The sequence below is a fragment of the Doryrhamphus excisus genome, chromosome 2, assembly GCF_030265055.1.
Source record: "Doryrhamphus excisus isolate RoL2022-K1 chromosome 2, RoL_Dexc_1.0, whole genome shotgun sequence".
Taxonomy (NCBI): domain Eukaryota; kingdom Metazoa; phylum Chordata; class Actinopteri; order Syngnathiformes; family Syngnathidae; genus Doryrhamphus; species Doryrhamphus excisus.
The window spans coordinates 6,764,459-6,785,661 of NC_080467.1; the positions used below are offsets into that span (position 1 = coordinate 6,764,459).

The 21,203-nt window shown below is 41.7% G+C and overlaps 2 protein-coding genes across 2 annotated transcripts; one reads left to right on the top strand and one right to left on the bottom strand.

Moving 5' to 3' along the window:
- Positions 1–145: 145 nt before the first annotated feature.
- nop14 (NOP14 nucleolar protein homolog (yeast)) lies at positions 146–11,605 on the top strand. The gene is made up of 19 exons (XM_058054428.1): positions 146–314; positions 548–730; positions 2,147–2,281; positions 2,350–2,491; positions 3,319–3,467; positions 3,543–3,683; positions 3,758–3,880; positions 4,437–4,571; positions 4,637–4,928; positions 5,968–6,098; positions 6,177–6,262; positions 6,328–6,463; positions 7,028–7,129; positions 7,729–7,882; positions 7,955–8,117; positions 8,490–8,637; positions 9,522–9,640; positions 9,720–9,875; positions 9,957–11,605. Exons 2-19 carry the CDS (start codon positions 548–550, stop codon positions 10,066–10,068), a joined length of 2,607 nt encoding a protein of 868 aa, XP_057910411.1. The 5' UTR covers positions 146–314; the 3' UTR covers positions 10,069–11,605.
- Positions 11,163–19,861, bottom strand: LOC131105961 (alpha-synuclein-like). Its single transcript, XM_058054544.1, has 6 exons — positions 19,694–19,861; positions 19,319–19,566; positions 18,767–18,796; positions 13,413–13,555; positions 12,420–12,491; positions 11,163–12,332 (listed from the first exon to the last, which is right to left on the bottom strand). The coding sequence occupies exons 2-6, from the start codon at positions 19,437–19,439 to the stop codon at positions 12,318–12,320; spliced, it is 381 nt and encodes a 126-aa protein (XP_057910527.1). The 5' UTR covers positions 19,440–19,566; positions 19,694–19,861; the 3' UTR covers positions 11,163–12,317.
- Positions 19,862–21,203: the final 1,342 nt, after the last annotated feature.

Genomic DNA, 21,203 nt, shown 5'->3' on the forward strand with positions numbered 1-21,203 from the left:
ATCCTTACTAATAAATGTAGATTTTTTTATATTTAATTCTACTCTGCTGACGGATTTTCCACTATTGGCGGTAGGGTGTAATTTCGTGGAGATGCTCTAGAGGCGCTGTCGGGATTCGCACACCATTGAGTAGCGCTCCTGAGTTGCTTCTCTTTGGTTTTGACCTTTCACACTCGTATCCACGCTGCTAGTGGAATGTGGTGGAAAAACGTGGACAGTTTATTTAATGTCCTTTAATGCATTCAACTATTAGTTGGCACTTGTTTTCCCTAGGCTGGATTTTATAGCGTTTGACTCTTCGAGACACTGACACGGTAAATAAACTGGTTTGTTTTGAAAGTGAACTAGCTAGCTAATGTAGACTCTAACTGCTACTCCTCAGCTAATCTGTAATAATGGTGGCCGTTTCTACATTAGTTTAAAGGGGGTTTTAATGTTATTCCAGTATTTCTTGAACATCCTAAACTAAGTCTACATTGGTTTAAACGGGGTTTTAATGTTATTCCAGTATTTCCTGAACATTCTAAACTAACTATGACACTTCCAGATGGGGAAGCCGCCCAAAAAGAGGAATATTGCAGACAAAGTCCGCAAGGTGAAAACGTCTACTGAGATCAAGAATAACCCTTTTGAGGTGAAAATCAACAGGAAGAAATTCGATGTGCTTGGGAGGAAAAGCAAGCATGATGTGGGCCTTCCTGGGGTGTCCCGGTCCAAATCTATCAACAAGGTGAGACCGAAGCACCGCCATTATGAACAATGAGATGCATTTTTAAAATATATATATTTTATTACAAACTTCAATTACAAAACAGTACAAACCGATATAAGCAGAATTACAGGAACATAAAAGTACAATTCTACAGAACAATATCAACATAAATAAGAAAAAGTAAATAAAGAAAGGAATGTGCGAGGGATATTGCTTGAAAAGAACAAAATAAAAACAATAGAAAACATGTCACTTAAGCTTGTTCTTCATATGAATTGTTTTTAGAACGTTCTCCAATGTATGAAAGGTTTTCACTGCTTTTCTGTTTTTGATTATCAGCTGCAGTGATTCATATAATATTTTTACTTCAGAAGAAAACTGGTGAATATTTGGCTTACATAACATCACTCTGCATTTGTGAATATGGAATTTTCCTAATAAACAAAGACATTTCACAGCATTCTGCAAATCTTTATGAAGGTTACATTGTAGAAATAAGACCATTTCCATTTTGATGTCAATGATTGTTTTGAGAGACATAAAAAGTAAAATAGTAACTTTGGTCCAAAATGCTTGAGAAATGGGACATTCGTAGAATAAGTGCCTTATTGATTCCTCTTCTGTTTTGCAAAATGAGTATTATGACGAGACCCCCTCCATGTATTTGGCTAGATGTGAGTTGCAAGGGTAAAAAATGTGGATTATTTTAATGTGAAGTTCTTTCACTTTGTTTGGAATAAAAAAAAAAACAACCTTTGCAGTAATGGCGGCAGTAGTTGCCCATTCTAGTGTTGTCACGCCGTCCTTCATTGAGAGAGAGTTTTATTTCATGAGGACGATGAACAATATAGCAAGACTGGGGTTCTTGAAAAGCAAAAAAGATTGTTTGTGGAATCAGACTGGCTTGAAGTTTCCCACTGTGACGAGCAGTCCATGGGACTCAAGTTGTGAGGATGACTTTCCACAGCATCCCACTGTGCGTGGACATTCTGGCAAGGAGAAAAGGGAAGCCTGTATGGCTGCTATTCTCTTTGTAAACATCAAAACGCAAACCCTACATTAGTGAGTAGCTGCTGTTGTGGATGTAATGTGAAAAAAAAATTGTAATGCGAAATATAGTCACAGAGACAAGCATATGATATACATTTATGTTTTTCTACTGTGTTGGGTAATACAAGTGTAAAGGCGACTATGGGGTGTTATTTTATGTCTGTAGGGCTCTAATAATGTAAAAAACATATTTAGAAGGTCTCAAACAGGTTTTCAAACAATGTTCCATTTATACAGTATGAATCCTACTGGGTGGAATTCACAAATTAGGGCCGGGTTTGGAACCTAATGAACCCAAATAAGGGACTTCTGTATAGCTCGTCACAGTTTCCCGACACTTAAATCTTTTCGTTTTTCTTCTTTTTCTGGCAAAATGTCCATCAGAGAAAAGAAACCCTCCTGAAAGAATATAAGCAGAAGAACAAGTCCAACAAACTCATCGACAGGCGCTTGGGAGAGTACGACTCTAAGATGGATCCAGAAGACAAGATCCTCCAGAGGTTTGCCATGGAGAGACAGGTTCGTTATGTCGTCTTGTGCTTTCTACCTTTAAAGTCTTTGTGCTTTAATCAACGTGCCACTTCCAGCGTGCCCATGACAAGAAGGACTTGTACAACCTAAACGAAGAGGAGGAGTTAACACATTATGGACAATCGCTGTCTGAAATAGAGAAGTTCACCGACTTGGTGAACAGCGATGACGAGACAGAGGAGAAGGGCCTTTTGTCAGGTGGGTGCACGCCATGAACTATATACTGCATCTGATTGGTTTATGTGTTCATTCCACCACAGGAGATAGCTCATGTTACACATAACGGTATCAGTAAAGGCTGGTATCGGTATCGGACAATATCGGCATATCGGTCTTGGCCCAAAAAGCCAATATCAAACATCTTTATATTGTATTGATATTGTTTTTTCCCTGGGAAATTAGTTTGTTTTAATTAGTTTTAATTTGTATCCCATAATTATGACATCCCTGAATAAGGAGTTTTGACGTCATACTTTTGATTTTGTCATAGTTCTGACTTTCTTATCTTATAGTTGACTTTTCATCTCATAATTATGACTTTTTATCTCACAATTGTGACTTTTCAATGTCATAATTATTACTTTCATTGGTGGAAGTGGGCTTCCATTGATGAATAAAATAAATGGAATATATATTTTTTCCCTCATAACAAAGTAGTTTATTAAAATAAATGGTAACATATAAAGAAATCTGCACCCCCCCCTTTTGTATTAAATGAAGGTATTCAATTAATTTGGTATCCATTTAAATGTAACATTCAAAAATTATACAGTTATTGATCTTGCTTGTTTACATCGCCATTTTACGGTTTAATAGTTTTCTTTTCGTGGCAAGACACAAAAACGCTATAACTTTCCACATGTTAATGTCTACTTGCATTGATGTAAACAAAAAAGCTTCCCTGCTTCTGCAATATGTAATACTACCACCTACAGGACTGGAGGTGAACAGCATGCACTTCATTATTTGGAATAATTGCACTGCCCACTTTTAATTTCATAAAAATATACTGATGGTTCTTTTAGCTGAGCTGACGGCTGCCCACTTTGGTGGGGGAGGCGGCCTCCTCAGGAAGAAGACCTCTGGGGAGCAGCAGGGGGAGGAGGGAGCGCCGAAAGCCAAGTCCAGACTGGAACTGATTGAGGAGCTCATCCACAAGTCCAAGCAGGAGAAGGTGAGTGGACTCCTTATGCTCCTTGTCGCCGGTGACATCCAGCTAAATAACATGTGATGGCTTCCTTTTCTTTAGAGGGAGCGACAGGTGCAAAAAGAGGAGGCGCAGGAGCTGACAGAAAAGCTGGATAAGGATTGGAAGAGCATCCAGGCTCTGATGGTGCAGAAGAAGCCCAAAGCTCAGCGGGAGGAGAAGGAGGAAGCGGAGAAACCAAAGGTAGATAAGAGGGCACGTTGGCTTTTATTGATTGAACCTGTTCACTTTTCCTCCTCCTCCTCCTTCTCCTGCAGCTGGAGGACTACGACATGATGGTGAGGGAGCTTGGCTTCGAGATGAAGGCTCAGCCCTCTGAGAAGATGAAGACCCCTGAGGAGCTTGCCAGGGAGGAGCGCGAGAAGCTGCAGAAACTAGAAGTAGGTTCCCAAAATGAGCAGGGCCTCCCCATTCCAGAACTGTAAGATCAGATGGTTTATACATTGGAAACAGAATTAATCAGTTCTAGTGTCAAACTGTGGCCTTCATGACCTTAAAGGGGACCTTTTATACTTACCATTTCCGGCCCTTTGTATTGAGTGGTGGACTCCTGTAGAGCAGCTACACACCTTCCAAGCCTTCCAGATCTTCCAGAATCTGCACCTATTCCAGCTGGTTTTCCTTGGCTTTCCAAAACTGTTTCATTTATTCCACTCACGGCCCGCCTCTGTGAACGCCCACCCCACTGTGATTGGTCCCACTCAGTTTGTGTACCCAGGCACGCCCATATAAGGACAGCGCCGGCTGGATAGAGCAATGCGCCAACCTCCTGCTCTAAAACTTTGTTCTACTTGAACGTGAGAATACAACATTCTAGCGCCAATTAGCGACCAGCAAAGAGGAGAAAGCATCTTAGGTCCCCTTTAAGTAACATAACGTTTTAGCCATCACACTTCCATGTCGTCCCAGTTACTCTATGGTCTATCATTTTTCCAGGCTGACCGTCTGAGAAGGATGATGGGAGATGAAGAGCAAGCGGAAGGTACACGACATCAGAGCCACTTGTCTGCCGACGACCTCAACGACGGCTTCATCCTGGACAAAGACGACAAGAAGACTTTAGCCTATCAGGTGAGCAAATACACAAGGAACGCAGCAGAGTGAACAACGTTTGTAACTTCCAAACGACTCTTAAGGATGGCAAGTGGAACATCGACGAAGAGTTGCTAGAAGACAACAACAAAGGTGACGAAGAGGGAGAAAGTAGTGAGGAGGAAGATGAAGAAGAAGAAGAGGAGGAGGAGGAGGAGGATGCAGGCAGCAGTGAGGAAGAGGATGGTCATTCAGACTTGGAAAGCGAGCGGGAAAGTGAAGCAGAAGAAGACGAGGCTGAAGCGCTCGGCGCCAAAGCCGAGAAGACCCTGAGCGAGGAGGAGAGGAAGGCCCAGCAGGAGGCCGCCAAAGCAGAACTTCCATACACGTTTCCTGGTAACTCGTACTTCCACTCACACGTCATCTTCTGGCCATCATCCACTACACACGCCTTCTTCTCGCTTCTCTATGTGCCTTCTAAAGCTATGAAAACAAATCATTGATGCGTGGAATGGGACACACCCACTGTATGCCACGAGAAAAGCCCTTCAAAAAGCGCCAACAATGTTTTATGGCTTTACTGTACAGTACATGGAGTACAGCCATGTAGTAGTATATAACACTTCCATTCAACGATAAATCAAACGATTCATCAAACATTGCCCCCCCCCCAACTCTGTCACAGTCTTTCAACCATTAATAAACAATCACTGTTAGAGGTCCAACATCTGCATATTAATGCACATTGTATGCATTAGATGCCCAAATGAAGTATTTTCAAGCATCAAAATGGTCAAATGAACTCCCAATACAGATGCAGTATCAGCCTTGTCAATGTACGTAGTATTCTGTGTTGGTTACACATGTCGGTACTTGGAGCGTTTGTTGCAGGTTTAATTGACCTCACAACAGGCTTACTTAATTGGCTTACCTATATTACCATAGCGGGCTGCATGGCGGTCGAGTGGTTAGCGCGCAGACCTCACAGCTAGGAGACCAGGGTTCAATTCCACCCTCGGCCATCTCTGTGTGGAGTTTGCATGTTCTCTGTTGCATGCGTGGGTTACTCCCGTTTCCTCCCACATTCCAAAAACATGCTAGGTTAATTGGCCACTCCAAATTGTCCATAGGTATGAATGTGAGTGTGAATGGTTGTTTGTCTATATGTGCTCTGTGATTGGCTGGCCACCAGTCCAGGGTGTACCCCGCCTCTCGCTCGAAGACAGCTGGCATACAACCCTCGTGAGGATAAGCGGTAGAAAATGAATGAATATTAGCATAGCCTACAACAAGGTCATTTGTCTAAAATGGCGTATATTTGCTGATGATACTACTGTGTTGGATAATACCAATGGAAAGATGACTGTGGGGGTGTTATATCATGTCTGGATAACTCTAATCATGTTAAAAAGTGTTCATGTTTTGTTCCTTGTAGCTCCAGAAAACTACAATGACCTTGAAAAGCTGCTGTGTGGCCACACCCCTGACAACCAGCGCCTCATTGTGGCCAGGATGCAGAAGTGCAACCACCCCAGTTTGGCAGTAGGAAATAAGCTTAAACTGCAGGTACGCAGCGGCTCCATGCTCCTGGTACTCCCATGTGGTGCTCGACGTCACCAGTAACCAACACGACATCTGTCCCAGAAACTAGTTGGCTTCCTGTTGGACTACTTTGGAGAACTGGCCCGCCGGAGTCCTCCTCAGCTCGCCGCCATTGACAAGCTGATCCCGTGAGAACTTTACCAAGAAATTGAAATACTTTTGTTCTGTGTGCACTGAATATGTTGCTTTGCAGAGAGCTCTACACCCTGTGTCAGATGTTTCCAGAAGAAGCCTGTAAGGCCATGCAGACCATCATCGGGGATGCTGCTCACAGCATGGAGGAAGCGGTGGAGGTCAAAGGTCATGCTGCTTTCCCAACACTGGACATGGTATTGACTATTTGTTAGCTAAACCGTACTTGCTTATTCATTCTAGACTTTTATTCAGCGTTAGCATCCATTGTCAGTGCTTCATCCTCACGTTAACAGTTTGCCATTCATTGGTCATGTGTCGGGCGGCACGGTGGTCGAGTGGTTAGCACGCAGACCTCACAGCTAGGAGACCAGGGTTCAATTCCACCCTCGGCCATCTCTGTGTGGAGTTTGCATGTTCTCCCCGTGCATGCGTGGGTTTTCTCTGGGTACTCCGGTTTCCTCCCACATTCCAAAAACATGCTAGGTTAATTAGCCACTCCAAATTGTCCATAGGTATGAATGTGAGTGTGAATGGTTGTTTGTCTAGAGAGACCCGCCTCTCGCCCGAAGACAGCTGGGATAGGTTCCAGCACCCTCGTGAGGAAAAAGCGGTAGAAAATGAATGAATGAATGAATGAATGGTCATGTGTCATCCACATCTGATCTATTTGTGTTGTTGCTAGGTTACAGTGGGAATGGAATGTTAGCATCTTTTATTGTTTGTTTATTGTCTGACATCACATTTTTTTGTCTTTTAAGCTCATTCACCTGAAGGTGGCGGCTTTGCTCTTTCCCACGTCGGATTTCCGACATCCTGTCACGACACCGGCGCTCCTTTTCATCGGCCAAGTTCTTACTAAGGTACACAGCACACGTCCACTCAGTCACCCACATCCACCTCACTAGCAGCCATCTTGGAGGATTTTGACAGATCTTTCAAGGCACATGGATTATGATCTCCAAGGGCTGCCACTTCTTTCTTTGTCCTTCCTTTTGTAGTCAGTAGTAGAACCCCGGAACGTCTTAGCAAAATGTCACATTTCAAACACAAAAAAGGCTTTTTGTGAAAAGATCCGTTGCAAGCATTCACTTTGCCACTTTCACTTTCACTTTGCATTCACTTCGCTCCCACACCATAAACAACACACAAATATAGTTATTTAGCATGACAGTAACCGTATATTTATCAATACAATTATAGTCATATACATAATATATATACTATATGTAATATAGTTCTATGTGAAGTATTTCTATAATGCCTCATATTAACTCACGAGCAAGATCTCATAGTTTATAGACTGGTCATGTATTTCATCTCGTTTCATATTATCTGCATACTGTATTTGTATATAACTGTTGATTTTGTTAATACTAGGGTTGTTTATATTGCTTATTTTTTATATTGTGTATTTTGTACTGCTTAACTGATTCTGTACTCTTGCTGCTGTGCAATGCAGTGTCCAGTGAGGTCATTACAGGACGTGACGTCAGGCTTAGTCCTGTGCTGTCTTGCTGTGGAGTACGTCTCCTTCTCCAAGCGTTTCCTGCCCGAGCTTTTGAACTTCCTGGCTGGAACGCTGCACCTGGCCGTGCAAGACAAGAGCTGCCCAGGTAGCCGCCACTGGTTCATGCGTCATGTCTGGATGCCAGCATAGAGATTATAATCCATTGTTTTGGTTGCAGGTTACGCCGTCGTTCCGCCCTTCAGGTCCTCAGGGAGGCACACGGATCTGTTGGTGCTGTCAGACTCGGAATCCTGGAAGAGCTGGGACGGGAAAAGTCAGCTCCCGCTTTCTGCTGCACAGCACCTCTCACTGAAGACCGATCTCGACCGCGATCACTTCAGGTATAGAGCACAAACACGGGGAAATGTACAATGTTGGTGTTGTCGCCGCGTGTACGAAGACGGCAAGGCTTAGTGTTGGCCGTCTGGTGTTTACCTGCGTCGCCATGGAGACGCTTTAGCCTTTTCTACCACGGTGAGCGGCCAGCAGGCGCTTTCACGCCACAGCTTTTGTGTGGGCCGGACTGCACAGCTCGCTAAGATGACTTTGGTAGATCACAAACCACATCAACAGGATATTAATTCACCCCCATGTCTGGGAACCTTTTTCCTAACTAGAAGTGGAAGGAGGTCCGCACTCGATACTCAATACTCAATACCCAATACCCAATACTGAATACTCAGTACTGAATATTCAATACTGTTGTCGTTCAGGTTGACGTGTGTGTCCGCCTGCATGGACCTGCTGAAGAGATGCTGTCTGCTCTACCGCGACCTCGTGGCCTTCACGTCCATCTTTCAGCCAATCAGGAGGCTGCTTTCACAACATCTCTCCTCTCAGTTGTTACCCAAGCCTTTACAGGTCAGTCCTTTGTTACCTCCTCCAAGCTTTCCTTGAATGTGCCTTTGGATTGGAAGATATTCTTTTCCCATGCACATTCTTGTGGTGTAAAAACACGGAGATGATTTCAAAATCACCTATGAAATCAATACTTTATATTGGATTTTCTTCCTTAAAATCACTCACACTGAGGTGACAAATATTACAGATATTCTATATGAAATGTAATATTTGAATTGTTACACATACAGTAAATATATTTGATATCATAGGATTTTCTTAGCCTACTGTTTTACTATATGAAAATATACCATAAAACCAGGGATGTCCGATATACACATGTTGTAGATAGCAGCCGCTAGTGCTATGTGTAACATGACACGTATCCCACGGTGGGAAAAAACATATGTGTAACATGACACGTATCCCACGGTGAAAAAACACGTATATGTAACATGACACGTATCCCACGGTGAAAAAACACATATGTGTAACATGACACGTATGTGTAACATGACATGTATCCTACGGTGGAATGAACATGTACGTGTAACATGACACATATTCCACGGTGGAATGAACATGTATGTGTAACATGACACGTATCCCACAGTGAAAAAACACGTATGTGTAACATGACACGTATGTGTAACATGACACATATTCCACGGTGGAATGAACATGTATGTGTAACATGACACGTATCCCACGGTGAAAGACACGCATGTGTAACATGACACGCATGTGTAACATGACACGCATGTGTAACATGACACGCATGTGTAACATGACACGTATCCCACAGTGAAAAAACCCGTATGTGTAACATGACACGTATCCTATGGTGGAATGAACACGTATGTGTAACATGACGCGTATCCTGGATGGATGACATTGTATTGCAGGAGCTTCAAGCGGAGATCCTGGAGGTCATCAGCAGCGCTCCTGTTGCTCACAGCCACTTGGTGTTTGACAAGAAGAAGCCCGTCCCTCTGAAGCTGCTGACACCCAAGATCGTGGAGGTGTAAGTAGAAACATCACAAACATGTGATGCTGAAGGTCTAGGAGCTTTGGCTTTGCTAGTCTGTACTGTTGTTCTCCAGGTTGGACTACGGCAAGAAGCGCGGCTTCACCAAGGAGCAGAGGGAGGCGGAGCGCGTGCATCACAAGTACAAGAAGGAATTCAAGGGAGCGCTGAGGGAGATCAGGAAGGACTCGCGCTTCCTGGCCGGCGAGAAGCTCAACGAGGTCATGAGCAGGTAAGATATCTTCATGGGTGGGAAGCCTTTCACCACTTGCCGCGGATTCCTGTGACCTCCTGTCTGCTCGTTTCTCTGCAGAGATGCCGAGAGGAAGAGGAAGGTGAAGGAGCTCTTTGGCAGCTTGGCCACGCAGGAGGGAGAGTGGAAGGCCATGAAGAGGAGGAAGACTTCTCTTCAACGCCGCAAATAACCCAAGTGTCATTTTCTTCTTTTTATTGCGTCTTCATGATCGTTTCTGAAAAAATAAGACACATTTGGGACAAAATGTCATCTTCATCATCTCTTGATAGCAAAGGAAAAAATCTTCCTCTCCGTCAACACGGTCTGATTGTGGGCCACTGGCAGCACGGCACTGCTGCTGAGGTTGGACGCCATTAGCGTCAATAGAAAGTTCTTCACCCACAAAGTAACGTGGTGGGATCCCCTTGGCACCTTCCATGGAACAGTGGAGCTTCAGGTTATGCAGGCGCATCCAACGGCATCTGGCTACGTGGAGATGTGGCAAGGCTCGTGACTGTGTGGTTTTGAAGGGACTTCTTCCAGAGGAATAACCTGTCACTCTTTTGGATCATCTTGAACCTCCCCTCATCTCATGTAAATCCAACTGATAAGAACATTTGGGGATGGATGTTTGACAAAAGCGGACGTCACTTTCAGACAGTGGATGACCTCCGTGAAGCCAAGTCCACCTCCTGGAACAACATTCCCGTAGCCTTAGAAGCTCTGGCATCTGTCTGTGAGGTATGGAGGGGTCAAGCTGTGTGAGAGCTTTGTCTGTGATGAGAAGGATTTTGAAATGGATAATTTGGAGGTTGGGAAGCCAGTGGAGGTTTTTAAGGACAGGGTGATGTGTTCACTAGGGGTGTGAATCTACAAAAAGGATTTGGCTTTATTCCTTCTAGGCACTTGCCAGTAAATTCTACTTAAGTGCTGTTTGTCTTTTTTTTTTTTTTACTATGCACTACTTCATCATTCTTTTTGCCATCTTAACACAGCAACAACTTTCCTCCCACGTTCCCATGGATATGCAATTCCAATAGCAGTAGTTCAGTGGTAGAGTCAAACAATGAAACAATAATTCCTGCTGTAAAAAATACAGTACAGCAACAACAAAGTTAAAGTGACACTTTCAACAGTGCAATCAATGTTTGTTTATATTCCTGTCTGCTAAACATAATGCTAATATGAATGCGCTAGCAGCTAGGCTAATACAGTAGTGAGGAAAACAACTTCGACCCTTTTAAAATAGTTTCCAAATTGAGGAAGAAGCCAACAGCTGTTCTAATGTCACCTGCTGTGGATGAAAGAACACGATGACTAAGCTTTTACCACATTTTATTCCACACTAAAATCCAACTAAGGCGTTTTGTTCATCACTGCTGAAAATGGAATATGATACATGAACAGTGACATCAGGATACCAAAGAATAGCCCAAAAATCCATCACATAGACACTTAGGTGGTTCATTGTGGTAGACACTGTATCGTTCTGTTACGGCTAGCAGACACTGTATCGTTACTGTTCCATATCGTTACTGTTCCAGCTAGCAGACACTGTATCGTTACTGCTCCGGCTAGCAGACACTGTATCGTTACTGCTCCGGCTAGCAGACACTGTATCGTTACTGTTCCATATCGTTACTGTTCCAGTTATTAGACACTGTATCGTTACTGTTCCGGCTAGCAGACACTGTATCGTTACTGTTCCAGCTAGCAGACACTGTATCGTTACTGTTACAGCTATTAGATACTGTATCGTTACTGTTCCGGCTAGCAGACACTGTATCGTTACTGCTCCGGCTAGCAGACACTGTATCGTTACTGTTCCATATCGTTACTGTTGCAGCTAGCAGATACTGTATCGTTACTGTTGCAGCTAGCAGACACTGTATCGTTACTGTTGCAGCTAGCAGACACTGTATCGTTACTGTTCCGGCTAGCAGACACTGTATCGTTACTTTTCCGGCTGGTAGACACTGTATCGTTACTGTTCCAGTTATTAGACACTGTATCGTTACTGTTCCAGTTATTAGACACTGTATCGTTACTGTTCCGGCTAGCTGACACTGTATCGTTACTGTTCCATATTGTTACTGTTCCGGCTAGCAGACACTGTATCGTTACTGTTCCAGCTAGTAGACACTATTGTTACTGTTCCATATCGTTACTGTTCCAGCTAGCAGACACTGTATCGTTACTGTTCCACTGTAGTTGTTGCTAACACAAAGTGGCAGTGATGACGTTTGGTCCCAAAGCACACACAACACACCTGAGGCACATTTGCTGACGTATCATACGAGTACACACAACCCACACCCGACCATTTACTTAGCTTTACTGTACAAACACGGACGTCATACAGGACCAAAAACGAGGCACGACGGGACTTGGCAGAGCAACACGGAATGTTTGGATCGTCTTCCTCTTCAATGGTCGTCTTCAGTCCGTGTCGTCCTGCCACAGAAGACCAGACGTGGTTATCGTGTGTGTGTGTGTGTGTGTACCTCATCCTCTGCAACGTTTACCCGAACGGCGTCTCACCTCCGTCACATCGGCGGTGTCTGTGTCAACCGGTGACTCGATGACATCCTGCACGCCCACGTTGTCGTCGCCCTGTGGAAGACACGCAAACAGGAAGTCCTGCTTTCTGTCTCCAATTCATTCTGGACTGCAAAGCTCCTGCTGTTCTTGACACATGTCGGTCATGTGGACACTCTTCTGGACGCTTATCGTCACTGCGTGGGGGTGCTGGAGCCCACCCCAGTCTCTTCCCCCGTCTCACATCAGCGTGTGTTTGCACGGTCAAAATGGCGTCATGACCTTGAGTCTTCCGTCTGCTGCTGCCTTCCCCCTCATCTTCACGCCCGGGCCATCGGTCAGTCACATGATGACAGCGAGGAGCTAAAAGGTGGCTAGCAACCCGTGACAAATGATTCTTGTCCGCTTTTCTCATCATTGGTTTTTCCAGCCCCCTGAAAATCAATAGCGTCACCCGTGCGTCTGTTCTCTTCAACGAGTCGCAATCCATCGGCATCACATGACGCCTGGCAAGCGCTCTTGTCCTTGCAGTGTCCTTGCCGTGTCATCGTGACAGAAAAAACAGGAGCTGGACTGTGAGCCAAATAGCAGAAAGAACAGCTGGACAGACCAAAATATTGGGGACGTGGATCCCTTCCCAAGTGGCTTTGTTTTGAAAAATTGCTAACGTAATAAGTGGCCAATGTTACGCATGTGCAATATCTTCCTGAAATATGTAATATTACGGCTCCTTTAGTGAGATGACACTTGATTATTTGACAATTTGATGTGGAAAATGAGATAATGAAAGTGGACAATAAAGCAGCATTTTGACGAGGAAAATACGACAGTAAATTTGAATTACAACAAGAAAGTCAAAAGTGAAACAAAAAGTAACCTAATTAATGTAACTTTACAACCAATAGTATCTCTGGGTGACGTCGCCATTCCAGGGAGATGACTTCCCTGTCCTGCCAAATCCTGCAGGGTGTGTAAAAACCAAGAATGAGTTCTTACTGGTTTGGCTGGATCCTTCTTGACCAATCCGGTTGCTGCGACGATACTGCCCGCCCCTTCCACGGTTTTGTGGGCCACGGCGGTCACGCTGGTTACCATGGTTTGGCCAACCTGACTCACGCCTTCCACTGTTTTACCTGCAACTGTAGAAAGGAGGAGGTATAGAAACCTTATCCCACGTGACCACACCCTCTACGTTCACAAAGCGTTGTGCAAGCCGTGGCTTTGTTTAGCCAGCACGTCTTGTTGTGCTTCACCTTTCAACGCAAAAGCCATTCTTTGGACATCTGGTTAAAAAGCAGGTCACCAGAGGATCACTGCACTGTCATTATTCCCACCGAGGGAGCTTCCAGGAGGCTCTCCAGGAGGTCTCCATGGCTCCTCTGCTTGTTTGTCAAAGCAAGCCTCCCCCAGGGAGCCCAACCAGCCTACTACTTAACTATCCATTTCTCCATGGAGAAAACACAGAGAAGATTATTTGGATGCTTTTTTCACCTCACAGCTATTATTAGTATAAATATATATATAGATACATATACATACACCCAAAAACAGCATAAAATGTCAGAGTTTGAGGGTGGTGATTTTTGACAAAAACGTAAGGGGTTAGTATGTCGTTTTTTTTTGTTTCTTTTTTTTCAACTTGCTTCTAATGCACTTTTCTGGTCAAATACACAGAGAAAACCCCTCACACACTCAACAGAGGCCCCAGAAGCACCCAAAAATGGCATAAAATGCCAGAGTTTGAATTTGGTGATTTTTGACAAAAAACGTAAGTCGTTTTTTTTCATTTTTTTCAACTTGCTTTTAAAGCACTTTCCTGTCAAAAATAAAAGTGGAAACCTCACACACACTCAACATGGGACCCAGAAGCATCCAAAAATGGCATGAAATGCCAGATTTTGAATTTGGTGATTTTTGAGAAAAAAACGTTTTTTTCATTTTTTTCAACTTGCTTTTAAAGCATTTTCCTGTCCAAAATAAAAGTGGAAACCTCACACACACTCAACATGGGACCCAGAAGCATCCAAAAATGGCATAAAATGCCAGATTTTGAATTTGGTGAATTTTGACAAAAAACGTAAGGGGTTAGTATGTCGTTTTTTTCATTTTTTTCAACTTGCTTTTAAAGCACTTTTCTGGTCAAAAAACAGGGGAAACCTCACACACACTCAACAGGGGACCCAGAAGCATCCAAAAATGGCATGAAATGCCAGATTTTGAATTTGGTGATTTTTGAGAAAAAAACGTTTTTTTCATTTTTTTCAACTTGCTTTTAAAGCATTTTCCTGTCAAAAATAAAAGTGGAAACCTCACACACACTCAACAGGGGACCCAGAAGCATGCAAAAATGGCATAAAATGCCAGATTTTGAATTTGGTGATTTTTGACAAAAAACGTAAGGGGTTAGTATGTCGTTTTTTTCATTTTTTCAACTTGCTTTTAAAGCACTTTTCTGGCCAAAAAACAGGGGAAACCTCACACACACTCAACAGGGGACCCAGAAGCATCCAAAAATGGCATAAAATGCCAGATTTTGAATTTGGTGATTTTTGACAAAAAACGTAAGTCGTTTTTTTGATTTTTTTCAACTTGCTTTTAAAGCACTTTCCTGTCAAAAATACAAGTGGAAACCTCACACACACTCAACAGGGGACCCAGCAGCATGCAAAAATGGCATAAAATGCCAGATTTTGAATTTGGTGATTTTTGACAAAAAACGTAAGGGGTTAGTATGTCGTTTTTTTCATTTTTTTCAACTTGCTTTTAAAAGCACTTTTCTGTCAAAACTAAAAGTGGAAACCTCACACACACTCAACATGGGACCCAGAAGCATCCAAAAATGGCATAAAATGCCAGATTGTGAATTTGGTGAATTTTGACAAAAAACGTAAGGGGTTAGTATGTCGTTTTTTTTTCATTTTTTTCAACTTGCTTTTAAAGCACTTTCCTGGTCAAAAAACAGGGGAAACCTCACACACACTCAACAGGGGACCCAGAAGCATCCAAAAATGGCATGAAATGCCAGATTTTGAATTTGGTGATTTTTGAGAAAAAAACGTTTTTTTCAACTTGCTTTTAAAGCATTTTCCTGTCAAAAATAAAAGTGGAAACCTCACACACACTCAACAGGGGACCCAGCAGCATGCAAAAATGGCATAAAATGCCAGATTTTGAATTTGGTGATTTTTGACAAAAAACGTAAGGGGTTAGTATGTCGTTTTTTTCATTTTTTTCAACTTGCTTTTAAAGCACTTTTCTGGTCAAAAAACAGGGGAAACCTCACACACACTCAACAGGGGACCCAGAAGCATCCAAAAATGGCATGAAATGCCAGATTTTGAATTTGGTGATTTTTGAGAAAAAAACGTTTTTTTCATTTTTTTCAACTTGCTTTTAAAGCATTTTCCTGTCAAAAATAAAAGTGGAAACCTCACACACACTCAACAGGGGACCCAGCAGCATGCAAAAATGGCATAAAATGCCAGATTTTGAATTTGGTGATTTTTGACAAAAAACGTAAGGGGTTAGTATGTCGTTTTTTTCATTTTTTCAACTTGCTTTTAAAGCACTTTTCTGGCCAAAAAACAAGGGAAACCTCACACACACTCAACAGGGGACCCAGAAGCATCCAAAAATGGCATAAAATGCCAGATTTTGAATTTGGTGATTTTTGACAAAAAACGTAAGTCGTTTTTTTGATTTTTTTCAACTTGCTTTTAAAGCACTTTCCTGTCAAAAATAAAAGTGGAAACCTCACACACACTCAACAGGGGACCCAGAAGCATCCAAAAATGGCATAAAATGCCAGATTTTGAATTTGGTGATTTTTGACAAAAAACGTAAGGGGTTAGTATGTCGTTTTTTTTTCATTTTTTTCAACTTGCTTTTAAAGCACTTTCCTGTCAAAAATAAAAGTGGAAACCTCACACACACTCAACAGGGGACCCAGCAGCATGCAAAAATGGCATAAAATGCCAGATTTTGAATTTGGTGATTTTTGACAAAAAACGTAAGGGGTGTGTCGTTTTTTTCATTTTTTTCAACTTGCTGTTAAAGCACTTTTCTGGTCAAAAAACAGGGGAAACCTCACACACACTCAACAGGGGACCCAGAAGCATCCAAAAATGGCATAAAATGCCAGATTTTGAATTTGGTGATTTTTGACAAAAAAACGTTTTTTTCATGTTTTTCAACTTGCTTTTAAAGCACTTTTCTGTAAAAAAAATTAAAGTGGAAACCTCACACACACTCAACAGGGGACCCAGAAGCATCCAAAAATGGCATAAAATGCCAGATTTTGAATTTGGTGAATTTTGACAAAAAACGTAAGGGGTTAGTATGTCGTTTTTTTTCATTTTTTTCAACTTGCTTTTAAAGCACTTTTCTGGTCAAAAAACAGGGGAAACCTCACACACACTCAACAGGGGACCCAGAAGCATCCAAAAATGGCATAAAATGCCAGATTTTGAATTTGGTGATTTTTGACAAAAAACGTAAGGGGTTAGTATGTCGTTTTTTTCATTTTTTTCAACTTGTTTTTAAAGCACTTTTCTGTCAAAAATAAAAGTGGAAACCTCACACACACTCAACAGGGGACCCAGAAGCATCCAAAAATGGCATAAAATGCCAGATTTTGAATTTGGTGATTTTTGACAAAAAAACGTTTTTTTCATGTTTTTCCCACTTGCTTTTAAAGCACTTTTCTGTAAAAAAAATAAAAGTGTAAACCTCACACACACTCAACAGGGTACCCAGAAGCATCCAAAAATGGCATAAAATGCCAGATTTTGAATTTGGTGAATTTTGACAAAAAACATAAGGGGTTAGTATGTCGTTTTTTTTTTCATTTTTTTCCAACTTGCTTTTAAAGCACTTTTCTGGTCAAAAAAAAGGGGAACCCTCACACACACTCAACAGGGGACCCAGAAGCATGCAAAAATGGCATAAAATGCCAGATTTTGAATTTGGTGATTTTTGACAAAAAACGTAAGTATGTCGTGTTTTTCATTTTTTTCAACTTGCTTTTAAAGCACTTTCCTGTCAAAAATAAAAGTGGAAACCTCACACACACTCAACAGGGGACACAGAAGCATGCAAAAATGGCATAAAATGCCAGATTTTGAATTTGGTGATTTTTGACAAAAAACGTAAGGGGTTTGTATGTCGTTTTTTTCATTTTTTTCCAACTTGCTTTTAAAGCACTTTTCTGTCAAAAAAACAGGGGAAGCCTCACACACACTCAACAGGGGACACAGAAGCATGCAAAAATGGCATAAAATGCCAGATTTTGAATTTGGTGATTTTTGACAAAAAACGTAAGGGGTTAGTATGTCGTTTTTTTGTTAGTTTTTTTCAACTTGCTTCTAATGCACTTTTTTGGTAAAAAAAAAAAAAAAAAAACAGGGGAAACCTCACACACACTCAACATGGGCCCCAGAAGTATCAAAAAATGGCATAAAATGCCAGACTTTGAGGGCGGTGATTTTTTGACAAAAAACGTAAGGAGTTCGTATGTGTCTTTTTTTTCCCAACTTGCTTCTAATGCACTTTTCTGGTAAAAAAAAAAAAAACGGGTAAACCTCACACACACTCAACAGGGGCCTGAGAAGCATCCAAAAATTGCATAAAATAATATATATATGACATATATATATGACAAATATATAAAAAATATATTTGAACATACACTGTGTGTATATATATATATACGTATATATATATATATATATATACACACTGTGTGTATATATATATATATATATATATATATATATATATACACACTGTGTGTGTGTATATATATATATACACTGTGTGTATATATATATATACGTATATATATATATATATATATATATATATATATATGCCGTATATACATACAGTAAATATATAATGTATATACAGACAGTATATGTACACATACGTGTATATATATATATACATACACACATCGTGTTATGTACCGTATTAGGGTAAAGTAAGGGTCAAGTAAAGTAAGAAGGGGCATACATTTGGGCACCCTTGATGTTTTGTTGATTTGAATACCTTTAACACTAATTATTGGAACACAACATCAGTTTGGTGAGCTCCTTGACCCTTGACCTGCATACACAGGTGACGCCAATCATAGAAAGGGCATTTAAGGGGGTCAATGGCAAGTGGCATCTTCTCTGAAGAGTAGCACCATGCTAGCCTGAAAACAACTAGGGGAAGGATACCAAAGCTAGCTCAGAGGTTTCACTCTGAGGAAAATATCGAGGAACTGGACGACCACAGGCACAGTTCTAGTTAATGTATGTATTCTGTATATTTCAGATGTTTTAATAGGATTTACAGTGAAGAAATACCTGTAGTGACGCCATCCTTTGTTTTGGTACCTGAAAGACAGTAGGAAATAGTTGGTGTTCCAAACATGAATAGTACATGACAGCATGCAGGGCTAAATGGTACATGAAGCATCCTGGTTGTCTACACAGTAAACAGGAGTTGACTTCCTGCCATGATGGCTTCAGCATTGCCTCATCCATGACGGCAACAGCATCAGTCATCTTTTGCTTCACGCTGCTGATGGCGTGTGTGGATTTCGAATAAAGCTATCTATATATCGTTGTGGGGTACATGATGTTGTTTTGAAAATCCCATGGAATTCTGGGGAGTGATATGTGGTGAGGGAGGTGTCCCGGGAGTTGGCTCACCCTTTTACTTAAAAAACTACTTTTGTAAAAAAAACTGTGTTGTATCATAAAATAAAATACAATTGCTATTTTTTTCAAGACAATATTAGTAAAAAAATCCAAAATATAAACGAAAAGTGCAGCTAAAACAAAGGTCAGCGTAATGAAGTCGAATATGTGGATGAGAAGCAGCAGCACCTGATGCTAATAAATGAATGGACGCACCTACAAACATGACCCCATCCTTGGTCATCTCAGCAGCTCCTGTCACCGACTGCTTGGTCTTCTCTGCGGCGGCCACCACTCCTTCCTTGGCTTTGTTCAAACCTTTCTTCAGAACGTCCATGTCTTCGTGTGTCTTCTCGTCTCGTCTCCGCCAAAAGCACTGACGGAGACGCTCACTGCTCACTCAACGACGACAGCAGCGCTCTACTTTTTCCAGCGGACGTATATTCATACCACCTGTAGGACTTCTAAGTGAAGGGAGAGAGCCCCAGTGGGTGTAGTCGCTAAATAAAAGCACACGCAAGCCGTGTGGGGGCGTCTAGGAATATATACACGGTGTATATATATATATATATGAAATTGACATACACGCACCCCTTGTGTGTAACTCGCCGTCACTTCCGGGGTGAAGTTCCCAGTAAAACCGGTTCGCTCGGCCGAAAACTCCCTCCACACGATGGTGTGCGTGTGTGTGCGCGTGTGCGTGTCCACGATCACACACAGACACGCCTCGGTGATGGAGGCTGTGCTGCTGATGGCAGCGTGACGATGCCACGCACACCCGCGCGCACACGCTGATAATGAGGCATGACGTGTTGCTCCGCGTGGACATGGGACGCACAAGTCACGAGGTCCCTTTCATTTCAATGAAAAGATTTGACGTTTCACACCGTGTTGATTAACATATAACAAGTCATATTGATATATAGTTGCCAATAAATATGGCAACAAAAATGAAAAAGGCTATTTTATACCATGAATATACTGTATGTTATAAAATGAATATAAATCGAATCTGGCGGTCAATTGCAGATTGCAAATGATGGTACTTGTTTAGCATGCCACACCATCAATCGCCACTAGAGTGCGCCACAAGACACCAAATCAACAATCATCGCTTTCACTACTCCCTTGTTTTGATAAACATTACTGTACAGAGTAAATGGTACTAGACTTTACATAGCATACACTACAAATAAGTAGAATAATAAATGGTAACATGTAACCATGATGAAAGTAGCATTAGCAGGCTGTCGGTCATTGAGTGTGTGTGTGTGTGTGTGTGTGTGTGTGTGTGTGTGTGTGTGTGTGTGTGTGTGTGTGTGTGTGTGTGTGTGAGTGAGTAAATAAAGTCAACATGAAACTTGCCGAACCTGCAGAACGTCTGGCAGAAATAAACACGGGGAGCAGATTGAGCAGATACCTGACATGACTTTAAAGCCATGAATGCCGGTAAAGAATCCATGTAACAATATAAATCATTTTAGAAAGGCGTTTAAAAGTGTAAGTAGTGCAGTTTAGAAGGAATTGGCAAAACACAACTGACCAAAGCTAGCAGCTAAGCTATAAGCAAGCTTTAGCAATAGCTATAGCAAAAGGTAACTTAAATGACTTACTAAACGGAAGAAGGAAATGGTAACATTTAATGAGCTTAGTTAGTTAACTTGCCAAGTAAGTAACCAAAAAATCATGAAAATTTGTAAAGGATAAAAGGCTAAACATAAACGACTTTCTCAATAGCTACTTAACTACCTCCACAACTAAAAATAAATGAAGGAAACAGGTTACCAAATAGCTAGCTTGGTTAGCTAATCACAGTGAAAATCAATTATAACAACTGAAAAAACTGTGTAAAGAATTAACAAAAGATATCTAACTAACTAGATAGGTCGATGATGATGACATGTGAAAAGGAAGCAACGCTAGCGTGGTAACAAAAATATCAACATAAAGAAAGAGAAGTTAGATGACAAAAGCAAACTAGCACAGTTAACAAGATCATACACAAAAACTAAGAAGCGGAACTCAGCTACCTAGTTTGGTACCAGTACCAGCAGACAGGTGACTAGTTAACTAGTTAACTAGCTGTCCATCAAATAAAGCC

Coding starts and splice junctions, on each gene's coding strand:
- nop14 (XM_058054428.1), top strand. CDS start 548: ATGGGGAAGCCGCCCAAAAAGAGGAATATTGCAGACAAAGTCCGCAAG. Junction 731..2,146: donor GGTCCAAATCTATCAACAAG/GTGAGACCGAAG, acceptor AATGTCCATCAG/AGAAAAGAAACCCTCCTGAA. Junction 3,468..3,542: donor ACAAGTCCAAGCAGGAGAAG/GTGAGTGGACTC, acceptor CCTTTTCTTTAG/AGGGAGCGACAGGTGCAAAA.
- LOC131105961 (XM_058054544.1), bottom strand. CDS start 19,439: ATGGACGTTCTGAAGAAAGGTTTGAACAAAGCCAAGGAAGGAGTGGTG. Junction 13,556..18,766: donor AAAGGATGGCGTCACTACAG/GTATTTCTTCAC, acceptor TCCTTTCTACAG/TTGCAGGTAAAACAGTGGAA. Junction 12,492..13,412: donor AGAAGGATCCAGCCAAACCA/GTAAGAACTCAT, acceptor TGTCTTCCACAG/GGCGACGACAACGTGGGCGT.